The sequence below is a fragment of the Myotis myotis genome, unplaced genomic scaffold (assembly GCF_014108235.1).
Source record: "Myotis myotis isolate mMyoMyo1 unplaced genomic scaffold, mMyoMyo1.p scaffold_m19_p_2, whole genome shotgun sequence".
NCBI classification, from domain to species: Eukaryota; Metazoa; Chordata; class Mammalia; order Chiroptera; family Vespertilionidae; genus Myotis; species Myotis myotis.
This window is the reverse complement of record NW_023416324.1, coordinates 175446970-175461657: the sequence shown is the minus strand read 5'-3', so window position 1 is coordinate 175461657 and position 14688 is coordinate 175446970. Positions and strand designations below refer to the sequence as shown.

The 14688-nt window shown below is 46.8% G+C and overlaps 1 protein-coding gene across 3 annotated transcripts in view; it reads right to left on the bottom strand.

Moving 5' to 3' along the window:
• The window catches only part of MCF2L2 (MCF.2 cell line derived transforming sequence-like 2), a 219257-nt gene that overhangs the window by 23311 nt on the left and 181258 nt on the right, over nucleotides 1-14688 (bottom strand). For all 3 annotated transcript variants that reach the window (XM_036350596.1, XM_036350595.1, XM_036350594.1), the window contains exons 23-25: nucleotides 11310-11525; nucleotides 10648-10740; nucleotides 10418-10496 (exon numbers count right to left, since the gene is read on the bottom strand). In XM_036350596.1, the coding sequence (XP_036206489.1) occupies nucleotides 10418-10496; nucleotides 10648-10740; nucleotides 11310-11525 (388 nt within the window). The remainder of the gene's footprint in view (nucleotides 1-10417; nucleotides 10497-10647; nucleotides 10741-11309; nucleotides 11526-14688) is intronic.

The window sequence follows — 14688 nt, the reverse complement described above, 5'->3', positions numbered from 1 at the left end:
ACAGCCTCTACTGTACCACTGTGTGTGGGCTTTCTTTTTTTAAAGAAAAAAATTTAATAGATTCTAGTTTTAGGTTTACAGAAAATTTGAGCAGAAAGTACAGATAATTCCCATATAAACCATCTCCATTCTCTCCTCACACAGCTTCTCCTATATTAACATCTTGTGCCCAGCCCGTGTAGCTCAGTGGTTGAGCTTTGACCCATACACAAAGAGGTCACCGGTTCAATTCCCAGTCAGGGCACATGCCCAGGTTGCAGGCTCTATCCCCAATGGAAGGCATGCAGGAGGCAGTATGTTTCCATCTCTCTCTAAAAATCATTAAAAACACATTTTTTAAAAAACCATTTTGCATTAAGGTGATACATTTGTTACAGTTGGTAACCCAATACTGATGCATGTTAACTGAAGTCCCTAGCTTACATTAGGGTTTATTCTTTGTGCCTATAGTTATGGGTTATGACAAATGCATAGTGTCATGTGCTCATCATTATGTCATGTAAATAGTTTCATTGCCCTCAAAATCTCCTTGCTCCATCTATCTATTCATGCCCCCACCCCCAAACACCTGGTAACCACTGATCTTTTCACGTTTTTTATACTTTTGCCTTTTCCAGAATGTCATATAGATGAAATCATACAGTATATATAGTCTTTAAAAACTGACTTCTTTTACTTAGCAACATACATTTAAGTTTCCTTATGTCTTTGGTGACTTGATAGCTCATTTCTTTCCATTGCTGAATAATATCTCATTGTATGGATGTACTCTAGTTTGCTACTCATTTGAGTAAATACCAAGCAGTGAGATGGTTGGACCCTATGGCAAAACTGTCTTTAGCTTTTGTAAGACGCTGCCAAACTGTCTGTACCATTTTGCATTCCCACCAGCAATGATTGAGAGTTCCTGTTGCTCCATATCCTCACCAGCGTTTGTGAATAATTTCAGTGAATTATGCTACTTTCCACAACATAACTGGGGTTTTTTGAGGTTTGGTCGATCTCCTGACGAGCTGACGGTTTTTATGAACCTAACCAGCGAAAGCATCGCCAAAGCTCATGTTGACGTGATAGTCATCCCACTGTTATTTTTCTGTCTTCTGCACCCAGCCTGCTTTCCTAGCACTGGAAGTGTGTGCGTGCATGTGTGCGCACACACAGCTACATGCAGACATATGGACACATCTGGACAAATCCACATCCTTATGTTTGGGATGAAGAAGTTTAACCCTGTCAATTTGCTCATATCTGCAGATTGGTAGATTGTGCCCATGTTGGCCCTCTGCCCTCAAGCAAAGGGTCTTTTAAAGAGCTCTTTAAGGGATTCTTGGCACATGGAAAAGAAGGGGCTAAATGCCTCAAGAACAAAACATACTCTATGACCAGGTAAGGCTGAGAGGCTCAATTTTCTAACAGTTTTTGATAATCGGAAGAGTCTCCTGTTACATAAATAACCTGTAGGTTGAGAATGGAATTCTGAGTATATACTTCACTCATCTGCAGGGGATTTCCCCCCCGCCCCCCCTCCCCCCAAAAGAGGAGTCCAATACCAGGGGTCCGTCTTCCTTCATTTCAAGGTTTTCAAAATAGAAAAGGAAGCTGGGATGTGGCTTGATCTGAGACAGGATTGAGGGATAAAGCCAATTATTTAGGGGATAAAAATATGATTTTACCTTTTTTAAAAAAAAAAAAAAAGTTTCCACAAGCCAATACAAAGTATCCCTGGAAAACAAAACAAAAATTTCACACTGAGGCAGGATAGTGAGAAGCTAGGAAAATTCTTTGGCAAATGGAATGGGGAAACTGAGACAGATGGCTGAACAGACTGGTCAAGTAATTTACAGTCAGATAATAAATCGCAAGGTCTTATCTTCCCTAGCCAAGGACTCTTAGGAGCAAATGGTTTACACATTCCAGGCTGTGCTGGGACACACCTGCTCGGTCCCTCTTCGGTGACATTGTTGTTGTTTTTTATACTCATTGGAGGATATGTTTATTGATTGTTTTCTCTTTTCAGAGAGAGAGGAAGGAAGAGAGAGGGAGGAGAGACATCGATGTGAGGGAGAAACATTGGTCTGTTGCTTCCCGTACACTCCCCAAGCGGGGATCGAACTGACAACCTAGGTATATGCCCTGACTGGGAACCAAGCCTACAGTCCTTTAGGTAGATGGACGACACTCCAACCAACGGAGCTACCCGCTGGGGCACTCGGTGACGTTCTTAAGATGAAACTGACCAGAGAATGATCCTGACCCCTCTCTACGCTCATCTTGATGACTCAGCATATTGAAGGGCACACCTGGAAAGCTGTGAATATTCCACTGAGACCCTCCCGAGACCTCCCCTAAAATTCCTGCCTTTAGAAAACAGATTAAAACCCCTCACGATACAGGAGGCCAGTGCATGCTCTCCTTGAGCACCCCCGCTTCCCCCCTTTTCTCAGGCCTATACTTTTGCTTTCTTAAAAATACATATTTGTATTGATTTCAGAGAGGAATGGAGAGGGAGAGAGATTGAAACATCAATGATGGGAGAAAATCACTGACTGGCTGCCTCCCGCATGCCCCCCTGAGCCCACAACCTGGGCATGTGCCCCTACTATGACCTTCTAGTTCATAGGCCAACGCTCAATCACTGAGCCATGCAGCTAGGCCTCCACTGTCTTGCCTTTGCTTAGAGAACTGTCCATGAGCACAGAACACTAGACAGAATGGCAATGCATTCCTCCTGTACTAGCTGGAGTGGGGCTGGTTTACCAGGTTCTTCTGGTCTCAAGGGCCTCCTTCATCCTCCTCCTTCACTTGAGTCTGAGACCTGCCCTGGCTGTATGACACCCAACAGGGGAGTGGTCAAGGGACACCACTTGCTGGATGCTACAGTTAACATCTGACTGGCTGCAAGTCTTAAAGTGGGAGAATCCCCTTTCATCCTCTGAAGAGCTGTTTGGTTGGCTCACAATAGTTCCCTCATTCTCCTTCCCCTGTCCTGAAATGCCAACTATTATAGTAACCTTTGGGGGTTAGATTAGCTCAACAAATAAACACTTACTGGACACTGGAGGTCAGAGATGGGTAAAATGTACTTTTAGCTAAATTTCATCAGAGTAGTTTGCTAGCCTGATGTGATTATTCAGCACCTATACAAGTGCCAGTATACAAGTGCCAGGCCTTTGTATACTATGAGGCCTGAGGGAAGCTCAAACTAATAAGACAACTCCCATGCCCTAGAAGAAAAATTCATGCTCTGGTGGAGAGGGAAAAAATCCACATCATCTATAATAATAAAAGCGTAATATGCTAATTAGACTGGACAGCCGAACGACCTTCCAGGAGAAGTGGCGGTTAGGGGCGATTAGGCAGGCAGGCAGGCAAGCAGTTAGAGGCGATCAGGCAGGCAGGCAGAGTGGTTAGGGGCAATGAGACAGGCAGGCAGAGGGGTTAGGGGCGATCAGGCAGGCGAGCGGTTATGAACCAGTGGTACTGGATTGCGAGAGGGTGCAGGCCAGGCAGAGGGACCCACCCCTCTCCCCCATGCACCAATTTCGTGCACTGGGCCTCTAGTAAAATTATAACACAGCATGTTAAATTCTGTACTAGAGTGCTTCGTAAGATACAGTGGATACAGAGGGGAGAGAGAGGGACTCAGCCGTCTCGTCACCCCTTGCCACCTCTGTCATCTCTTTGTTTTAGGTCAGAGGTGCCTCCATTAGGGCCAACTGAGCTTCTCCCCTGAACTGGATCACAGTTTCCAAGTTCATTTGATAAGTGTTTATGAAATGCCCGCTGCGTTCCTTGCATAGGGAGAGGAATTACAGATGAGAAAGTTTCTAAGTCGGCAGGAGCACCAGCGAGAACTTAACCCCGAAAGAGGTGTGAGTGGGTCTCCCTCCCAGACAAGGAGAAATGAAGAGAGAAAGAGTGGTGATCAGGGGGTGAGGGAAGCTGGTATATTTGGCGACTCTGTAAACTAGGAGGCGGGGCAGCCCGGTGAAAGTAGCAGTAGAATTGGAAGTTCTCATTTGAAAGCTCAAGAGAACAGCCAGGAAAAAAGGGTAATTAAGGGATGTTTCAAAATGGCAGGTCTGAGGTCACCTGACAACACAGCAAGCAAGCATTAGGAAAGATGCCCCAGGCTGGCAGTGGGGTTGAAGAACTATCATGTGTGTTTTTTAATTGAAAATCCCTGCTACTAAGTTAAGTGTTGAAAGTAGCAATAAAAGAAATCATGTAGAATTAATATGGACTATGTACAATATTTGACACTTTTTAAAAAGACCTCAGTACACACCTAGCACTTGCTTCAAACTGCAGATTCCCTTGACTTGAGATTAAAAAAACACAGCACTGTCAAATGTAATCCAAGTTGATTTGGTTTTACATATGAATTCTATACACACATGTATACTTAGAGAGAATACCGTAAGAACACATGAGAGTGTGTAGATCTGCCTTATTTTCCTAGCAATTCACAAACATTCCTGCAGTCCTGGCTGGTTTGACCCTGGCCTCCTCTTCTCCTTCGCTGTCCCTCCCACAGAATTCCCTGCGAGCCTTGATTCTGGGTCCCTCCCGCTTTCCACAGTTAGTGCCGTTAATGCTGAATTAAGGAATAAACTATGTACCCATTAAGTGCTCACTTTTTCCACCTGAGCCCAAATTATCTGACTGGGTGAGGGAAAGATCAGCTCTTTCAGGGGCAGTGATCAGAATCGCATTCTTTGCTCAGGGGTTGTCCCAGCTACTAGGACAACACCAGGTCTCAGCCTCCAGCGGCTCCCCACTGCCTTCACCAGCACACAAGCCAAACTCCTCAGCCTGATACATATTTGCAGCCTGCCTCCCCTCTCCCGGCCTTATTTCCTCCACTCTACCTGTGAACCGCTCAGGCAGGGCCGCAGATCCCCACTGAAAGATGCTCACTGAGAGGCAGCTCAGTGATTTTCAAAGGTTCCTGGGTCCACCCTTCGCCCCGTGTGACTGCCATGAGTTGTCCAGTTGCTAGGATGGGCCTGTGTGGCCTTCATTTCCCAGCCCCGGGCTCTGGCTGTCAGCACCATATCCCACGCACGGCACCCCACGCACTGCACTGTGCTGTCCCATGAAGCTGCCTGCCCCCGAGCCCTTCCCGGTGAGCATGATGTTCCCCTCAGTCTCCCTAGGCCTTCTGGTCACAGGTGGTCAGGCCACAAATGAAGAGGTTGTCCCAAACCACAGAGCCTGCCTCCCTCCTTGAACTGTCCCACTGCTGTGTCCCACCCATCAGGCCACACTCGACTCTTCCCGGCCCAAGTCCTATCTGACTCCCTCAGGCCCTCTGAGCACAAGGCCCCTGCTGCCTGGCTGTCTGCAGAGGCCTTGTCTCCACATCCTCAGAGGCTGCTGTGTCCTTCCTGCCACCTTAGCGGCCCCTGTGGCTGGGGCCCATATATGCCTTGCCCAGAAGGCACAGAGTTATGTATGCCCACCTGGGTTAAAGCAATGTGTAGAGCAATGCAGGAATGAACTGGGGTGATAATGTTGTATGTGTCAGGGCTTCATAAAGTGCTGGACAGACATACAGTCCTAGTATTCCTAATCTTAGAACCTTCCAACCCCCCTCCCCTGTTCCTTGATGCCCCCAAGTCTGTGTTCTGCCCCTGGAGTCTTGTCTTTTCTCAGGGACCAGCCCAAGGCCCCGCTCCTGCTCACACACAGGGTGCAAGGGCCCCTGCGAATTCCTAGAGCTCTCGCTGTTGGCTGACTCACAGGAACATTGCAACCAACCCTGCTCGGTGAGCCAGGCTCAGAAGACCTGGTTCTGCTGCTGAAGTAAGGAATAAACTATGTGCCCATTAAGTGCTCACTTTTTCCACCTGAGCCCAAATGTTTCTATCTCTCTCTCCCTCTCCCTTCCTCTCTGAAATCAATTATATATATTGATTTTCCTTTAAAAACTCCAATGATCTGATTTGAAGACTTATTAGAAAGCTACAGCCAACCAAGATAGTAATCAAGGTATTGCTGTCAAGATAGACAAGTAGATCCATGGAACCAAACAGAGCATCCAGAAATAGGTGCCCTGATACAAAGTCAATTGGAGAAATGATAATGGAACAACTGGCCTTAAGTAAGCAAACACCGAACTTTAATCCACACTTCACACCACACACCAACAACAAAACAAAACCTCAAAATGTATCAGAGACTTAAATGTAAATCTTAAACTACAAAACTTCTAAGGGAAAACATAGGAGAAAATCTTTGTGACCATTAGACAAAGATTTCTTAGGCACAACATCAAAAGTATGATCCACACATTTTTTAAAACTGGATTTCACCAAAATTAAATTTTTTGTTCTTCAAAAGGCACTCCTAAGAGAACAAAAAGATAAGCCACACACTGAAAAAATAATATTTGCAAAACAAATATCTACTAAGGACTTGTGTCTAAGAAATAAAAAAAAAATCCTCTCAAAACTCAATAATAAGAAAATAATGAGCAAAGATTCAGACAGACACTTCACCAAAGGAGATATTTGGATGGCAAAGAAGCACACGGAAAGATGCTCAGCCATTAGCCACTAGGAAAAAGCAAATTAAAACTCCAATGACAAACCACTACACATCTATTAGAAAGCTTAAAAAGACTGACAATACCAAGTGCTGGTGAGGATGTGGGGAGCAAGTGAAACTCCCATACACTGCTGTGACAATATAAGGAAATAGTTTAGCAATTTCTTAGAAAGTTAGACATGCACCTGCCACATGGCCTAAGCATTTTACCTGAGAGAAATGAAAACATATGTTCACAAAAGATTTTACCTGAATGTTCATAACAGCGTTATTCAAAATAGCTCCCCACAGTGGAAACAGACCCAATGTTCATTAACAGGTAAATGGATAAAGAAATTGGGGTATATCCAAATAAGGGTATGCTACACAGTAATGTACTATTGTTACACTAAACAGCATGAATGAATCTCAAAATAAGTATGCTGAGTGAAAGAAACCTTCCCAATAAAGCACATGTTATATGATTCCCTTTATGGAATTCTAGAAAATTCAAACTAATCTATAGTGACAGAAAAATCATTGATCATCTGAAAAGCAGTGAGAGGTGAGAAAGGGGTAGGAGAAAAGTAATAAAAAAGAAGCATGAGTTCGGCCAGTGGTGCTCAGTGGTTGAGCATCAACCTATGAATCAGGAGGTCACAGTTTCAATTCCTGGTCAGGTCACATGCCTGGGTTGTGAGCTCAATCCCCAGTAGGGGGTGTGCAGGAGGCAGCTGATCTTTCTCATCTTTTATTATATAGGATAGAGGCCTGGTGACGGGTGGGGGCCGGCTGTTGAAGGGTGTCCTGGATCAGGGTGGGGGTCCTGCTAGGGTGCCTGGCCAGCCTGGGTGAGGGGCTGATGGCTGTTTGCAGGCTGGTCAAGCCTCCCAGTGGGAACCCTCACCCCATGGGGGTGTGGCCAGCCTGGGTGAGGAGCTGATGACTGTTTGCAGGCTGGTCAAGCCTCCCAGTGGGAACCCTCACCCCATGGGGGTGTGGCCAGCCTGGGTGAGGAGCTGATGACTGTTTGCAGGCTGGCCACAGCCCCTTCAGGGTGGGGGTCCCCACTGGGGTGCCTGGCCAACTTGGGTGAGGGGCTGAGGGTCGTTTTCAGGCTGGCCATGCCACGGGTTGGAAGTAGGTATCTGCTGGGATTTATTTATCTTCTATAATTGAAACTTTGTTGCCTTGGTCAGGCTCCCAGCTCCTCCTTGAGTGGAAGCCACGCCGGCTGGAAGCAGGTATCTGGGATTTATTTACCTTCTATAATTGAAACTTTGTAGCCTTGAGCGGAGCTCAGGGCCGGCAGGGCAGGCGGGAAGCTTGGCTTCCTCCATTGCCAGGGCAACTCAAGCTTCCTGCTCACTCCAGCTCTGTGCCGCCATCATCTTTGTGACAGAGTGATGGTTAATTTGCATATTACTCTTTTATAAGATAGGATAATAAAAGGGTAAGATGCAAATTGACCCTAATGGCAGAACGACTGGGAACGACCAGTCACTATGATGCACACTGACCACCAGGGGGCAGATGCTCAATGCAGGAGCTGCCACCCCCAGGTGGTCAGTGCGCTTCCACAAGGGGAGTGCCACTCAGCCATCAGCCGGCTCATGGCTGGCCAGTGCAGTGCTGGTGGCGGGAGCCTCTCCCGCCTCCGTGGCCGCACTAAGGATGTCCAACTAATGGGGGGAGTGCGGGCCTAGGCCGTTAGTCAGACATCCCCCGAGGGCTCCTGGGCTGCCAGAGGGATGTCTGACTGCCAAATAGGCCCTTATCCCCTGGGAACGGGCCTAAGCAGGCAGGTGGACATCCTCCAAGGGGTCCCTGACTGCGAGAGGGAGCAGGTCAGGATGAGGGACCCCCCACCCTGAGTGCATGAATTTTCGTGCACTGGGCCTCTAGTACTTATATAAATTAAAATCGATTATGTACTCTTGTTACTATTTCCTGGCAGAGGCCTACAGTTTAAATCAAGAACTGGGTCACTTGGTTCTGGTTTTCCAGTCACACTTCTTAATCTATCTTTTCTACATGACGCACACTCACCCTCACTTCCTCCTGACCACTTGGCAATCACAGCAGACACAGAAAGGATATCAAATGGTTTCATTATAAATCTGAATCTAAATCTCCAGAGACAAAGCTCATCTTTTCATATTTATATGATTTTCCTCACCAAGTGCAGAACAACATGGCCAGTATAAATGATAAGAAATAGATTTTTCCATATGAGATCCACATTTCTTAACCCCAGCAACATTACCTAAAGGAAATATTAAAACTCAATTGATGAAACTTGTGGGTTGTTCTACAAAATATCCCTGCTGTAATGAGGGTATACTGAAAAAATAAAAAGTGACGGGGTGAAGCCCACTCAAAGATGACTTTTAATTCTGAAAAGGACTACAGCAAGTGACATTTGTGAAAATGGTGCAAAAAAAAAAATACTATATTCTTCCAAAAACTCCACATGAAAGCACGGAAAAAAACTGGCAAGAGAAGCCAGAAACGGTATTTTCAGAACACTGGGAATTAGACAAAGGCTGGCAGCATTCCGGACAGCACTGATTTAAGAGAAATGGCTGCATTTCAGCGTGAACGGTGAGCTGCGTGGTATTTTAGTTGCCCTGTCCCATTCTGCCCCCAACTCTTGGTGACAGCCTTGGACACCAAGGACCTGAAATCTGTCTTGAGCTTTAGCAATCATGAGGAGGTTTAGCAGGATGAGGAGGTTCAGCAATCTGGCCGTCACCGGAGGGAGGGGCAGCACAGGATGGTAGCTCCTTCAGAGTCTCATCCCAGAGAACCATCATTATTCATTTGTCTGGGGGTTCCTTGCAATACCCTCATTGCAAATTTGTTTTATCAGGACCGATTCAAAGCTTGGCCAGTGTAAAAAGCCTTTCCCCAGGGGCATTTATAGAAAATGAGTGGAGGCAATTGTTTAAATTCCTCAAAAGTTAACACAGAGTTACCATATGGCCCTGCATATATACCCCAGGGAATTGATGACATAGGATCACACAAAAACTTGCACACAAGTTTCCATAGCAGCATTATGCACAATATCCAAAAAGTGAAAACAACTCAACTATCCGTCAACAGGTGAATGGATAAACAAATATGGTATGTCCATCCAATACACTAGTATTCACCTGTGGAAAAAAGTGAAGCACTTATTCATGCTACAACAGGGATGGACGCTGAGAAAATCAGGCTGAATGAAACTGGACAGAAAGTGCCACATTTTATATGATTCCATTGATATAAAATGTCCAGAATAAAAATGTACATAGAGACAGGAGGTAAATCAGTGGTTGTCAGGGGCTGTCGGGAGGAGATGGGAAACGGGTGTTAATGGTACATGGTTTTATGGCGGGGGTGGGAGGGTGACAATATTCTGGAATTTGTCACGCGGCGATGGTTGCACAACCTCATGAATAGACTAAACCCCAATGATTTGTACACTTTAAGAGAGTGAATTGTATATTAATTATATTTCAATTTTTTTTTTTTAGAAAAAGTAGTACAGCTTCTGAAAGTCGTATTGGCCATTTAAATTTCCATGAAAATTTTCTGGGGTGGCTTTGAGCTATTGGGTTGAGAAAGTTAATCTTGGCAATTACATATGTGGGGGAACACAACTACAAGGGCTACGCACACACACACCACACACACACACACACACACACACACACACACACAACCACAAAAAATGCATACCATCTAAAGCAAGCCCTTTACCTTCCAGGTACTCAAAAGTGTGGCCACAGTTATTTTCCTGGCAAACCATTTTCTTTAACACTATCTCCAATCTGCACACCCCCCACAAGGTTGGACATAGTATAACTCTCCAGACTGAAGCCAGCAAGGGTAACCCTACCTTTATTATTGTTTTGTTGTTCCATCAATAATTTACTTATTTCCGAAAACCAACAATCTCTGATTTCCTTGGAAGCTGCCTGCAATTACAGATAAGAAAACACCGTGAGTATCAGATCAGATGGAGGATGAATTGCACAGGGCTTCATCCTCTGGGGGACCGTAGGAACAATGAGATAGAAAACATGTGTCCAGCCACGGGCACCCCTCTGGGGAAGCCCCGAGCTTTACCTGCAGGATGTATTTCTCAAGTCCGTTTCGGTTGACAAGTTCAAACTTTCTGTTGCCCCCCCTTTCAAGTTGGTGAATTGAAAGTGTCGTCCACTGTTACAAAGAAAGAAGAAAAATGTCCAAACCATCGTTTTCTGATTTCAGAATGGTCACTGTCAGCTACCCTAATCCTTTCTACCCCTGATGTCTCTCTTCTTCCATCTTTCTTCCAAGTGTTTTTGCTGTCTTCTCTTAACGGCTCCAAGGAGCATAAAACAGTCTGGCACAGAGCCATCTGCCTCGTCTGCTTCAGAGGATAACAGACTATATCTTCCTATCAGTAGAGCTGTGGCCGCAACCTTTAAGCAAAGATCATCTCTTCCGTAACACAGGCTCTACTTACCAAGTCTCTCACTCCTGTGCCCGGAGGAAATAGGCCCCTTCCCTCTACTTAGCACGAAATCCCCTTTCCTCCAGCTCTGCCCTGTCTGCTGACTGATTCGCAGCCCGGACTCTGGAGTGAGACGTGGGTGTGGATTCTCGCTCTGTTGTGTGGCATTTGGCAAGTGAGCCCCACCTCTCTGTGCTACAGCTTCCTGTCTGTAACATCAGATCACTGTGTTTCTCTCCATAGGCTGTGCAGACGCCCGGAGGGGGGGGGGGGGGGGACAGGAGCCCGTTACCTTCATAGACTTCTTAAAGCTGTAATGAGGCGCCGGGCCCTGGTCACTGGGCTCCATCCGTATCTTGCAGAACACGATTCCCCTTTCAAACAGATAGAGCTGCCTCTGGCTGGGCTTAAAGCGAATGAAACCCGTCACCTTGGAGCGCTCCTTGCGCACCGTCCAGACGCTGAACGCGCCGTGCCTCCGCAGCCTGCCCAGTTCTCCGATGTCCTCCTTTAAGGATCACAGACACACACACAGCGGAGCTGCTCAGTGACTCGCCAGGGAAAGAACTCTGAGGGGTCTGTTTTCCAAGGAGAAATCGTGCTTATTCGAGGTCCACGATCTTCGAAGTGCCCCCCAGGCTAACCTGCCGCTAAATCAAAACTGCAACCGTGTAAGCTTCACTGAGCAGGACGACACCCCTCAGTTACATCAGGAAATAGCTCAGCCGCGCGAGGGAATACACAGACAGCAGGTGGGCAATACTGGAACTAAAGAGACTGGGACTCTGATGTTTTGTCTTGTAATTCAGTGTAGCTGGCCGAATTCCATGTCCTCGTCTTTGTTTCTGAGCCACGACGCTACTTAACAAGGGCAAGAGACTAACATGGGAATTGTGCTCAGAAGAGACAACATGTTTTGCTGCATCGTGGATCTCGGGTAATCCACGTGCCCCATCTGCTTCATGTCTATGAGAACCTGGGATCATGAGATTTGTTCTGAAAGGAGGAAGCTTAATACGACCGAAAGCAGGGGTGGGGAGCCTTTTCTCTGCCAAGGGCCAGTTGGATATTTATACCATCATTCGTGAGCCATACAAAATTACCAGCTTAAAAATTAGCCTGTTATCTTTGGTCAGACATTTAATTAGCTCAGCCCTAATGCCTTGGCAGGGCCAGACCGAATGATTTCTCAGGCCTTCTATGGCCCGTGGGCTGGGCTTTCCCCACCCCTGCAGACAGAAAATAATTGAGGAAATTAGGGCAAAAAAATTTTTAGAAGATGAAAAGGTTATACATAAAACCCACGCAATAAAGCCATGTACCCTTGCTGCAGACTCAGCTCTGACCTCCCAGCGGACAGCACAGAGGGAAGCACAGCGAGTTATACGAATCATTATGTCCCAAGACATACCCAAACCAGTTGTTCAGGAAACACATGGATTCCTGTTAATGAGACATGAGAGAAATTTCTCCCATGAGTCCTCATACAGGGTCACTGAGTCAAATGCTGAGCACACCCTCAAACACATCCCAGAATAGATGGATGAATGGATTTTAGGTAAAGCGCTTTCTAAGGACACATCTGGCGAAGGTGGAACAGCACTTCATAGGCACAGCTGTAAAAGCAATTCTAAAAGAGGCCAGAACAATGGGGGTGTGAATGAGCCCAGGTGTGCTCTCTCTAATGACCTGTCGAGGGCAGGGCCATGTTAGTAAGGTGTCTGCCAAGGCCATGGCCAAAGAAGCCGCCGTGGACAGCGATGCTTCTGTCCTTACTCACCCCTGCACTTTCCTCCTCACCCCACCTGCAGCCACAGCCGTTTGCATGTTGGGAGGCAACCAATCAAAGGATGTGAGGCCAGTGAGGTGCCAGCCCCTGACCACAGGGGCCTCATGTGAAAAAGATGCCAGACAGTCAACCTGACCCTTGTCTCAGCTGAAGAGACCTGAGGAGGAGGCAGTGAGCAGCAGGGATTGCCGCTGTGAGATGCTCTATCAGAGGGCAGGTGGTAGAATGAATGATAAGGAAGCAGAGCATGAAGATGAGTCACTGGAAACTATGAGGAAGAAAAAAAGACGTGGACAGACCCAGTCGCTGCCCGGTGAGAGGAGAGGCAGAGCACATAGGTGAGAACCCCAAGTCCCTTCCAGGCCAAGGCCCCAGAACTGATGGGGAGCCTGCAGTTGCCCAGGTCCCACATCTGGGAGCTCGGCGCTGCCACTGTCCCGACTCTACCTGAGGCTCTCAGTTAACTTTTCCAGTGAGCCCATCATCACGGGGAGTCACTGGGGCCGATTGCTGGTTGTGAGTCTGGCTGAAATGGACGAGCTGCATATCCTCCAGGTCGTCTTGCATAAACTTTGTCAGAACCATGCCCCTGACAGGATTAAACAGTCAGGATGCCTGTCTGTGTGGAGGCCACCACTGCCAAGGGGAACAGGGAAGGAGATTCCTCAGAGAGGGACCAAGGATGACCGGGCCATCTTTCCAACCATGTATATCCTTTCTTTCCAATCAGACTGTAGTTGGTCCCAAAGCCAGAGACCACGTGCACAACCTCTCACAGATATTGGACAGATATTGGTCCCTTAGAAAGTATTTAATCATTGATTGGCATTTAGTGAGGGGTGGGGGGAGGGGACATGACGCTGAATGCTCAGCACTACGACGAGGGAGTTAATGCAGTGAATAGCATCTCCTCCAAAACTCATGTCCACCTGGGACCTCAGAACGTGACAGTATTGAAAATAGGATCTCAGATGTAATTAGTTAAAATTTGGTCATACTGGATTAGGGTCGACCCTAACCTAAAGGCTGATGTCCTTATGAGAAGAACAAATAGAGACACGGAGAGGCACACATATAGAAGACAGTCATGTGAAGACAGGGACAGGAATTGGAGTGATGTCGCTGAAAGCCAAGGAATGCCACGCATTGCCAGAAACAGGAGCAAGGAGGAAGAGCCTTCAGAGAGAACGTAGCTGTGCAATACCTTGATTCTGGATTTCTAACTCCCAGCACTGTGAGAAAATAAATGTCTGTGGTTTTAAGCCACCCAGTATGTGGCGGGTTGTCATGGCAGCTCCAGGAAATGAATTACCCCCAACCAGTTTTTCCCACCAGTGGCGTAATGGTGTGGCCCTCAGTTTGGTGTGTTGACGAATCTAATGGATCTGAACTCAGAGATAGACTAGGGGCTACCCTCCACTCAAATGAGCAAGTCAACAGTCCTCCTCCGTATGGGAAATGATGGCAAAGATAAACTAGTAAATGCTACCATTTTCATGTGTGGACAGTTTGTAGGTAAGAGCTCTGATATAAGAATTTCACATGTGACCACATGGGCCAAAAGAAGAATCTGGCTGAGAGAGAATCTAGGGAAGCTAGCCTCCAGAAAGAGACGGGGTGCCTAGGTGTTCACTCTTGACTGTGACAGAGCTATATACGCTTCTTGCACAAAGAAGCAGGAAACATCTGGATAAGTGAATCAGCACAAAGCCTGGTCCAGAAATGAAAAGCAGGAACTGTGGGACGGAGAAGCCCAGATTACAATCACCAGAAGCAAAGGGGTTTCTTCCTTCCCAGTCTGATCAAGGACCCAAACAAGTCACCCCTGGGGCCCTGTATTCAGCACCTACCAGGCACCAAGCAAGGTGCTAGGTGCCTTAAA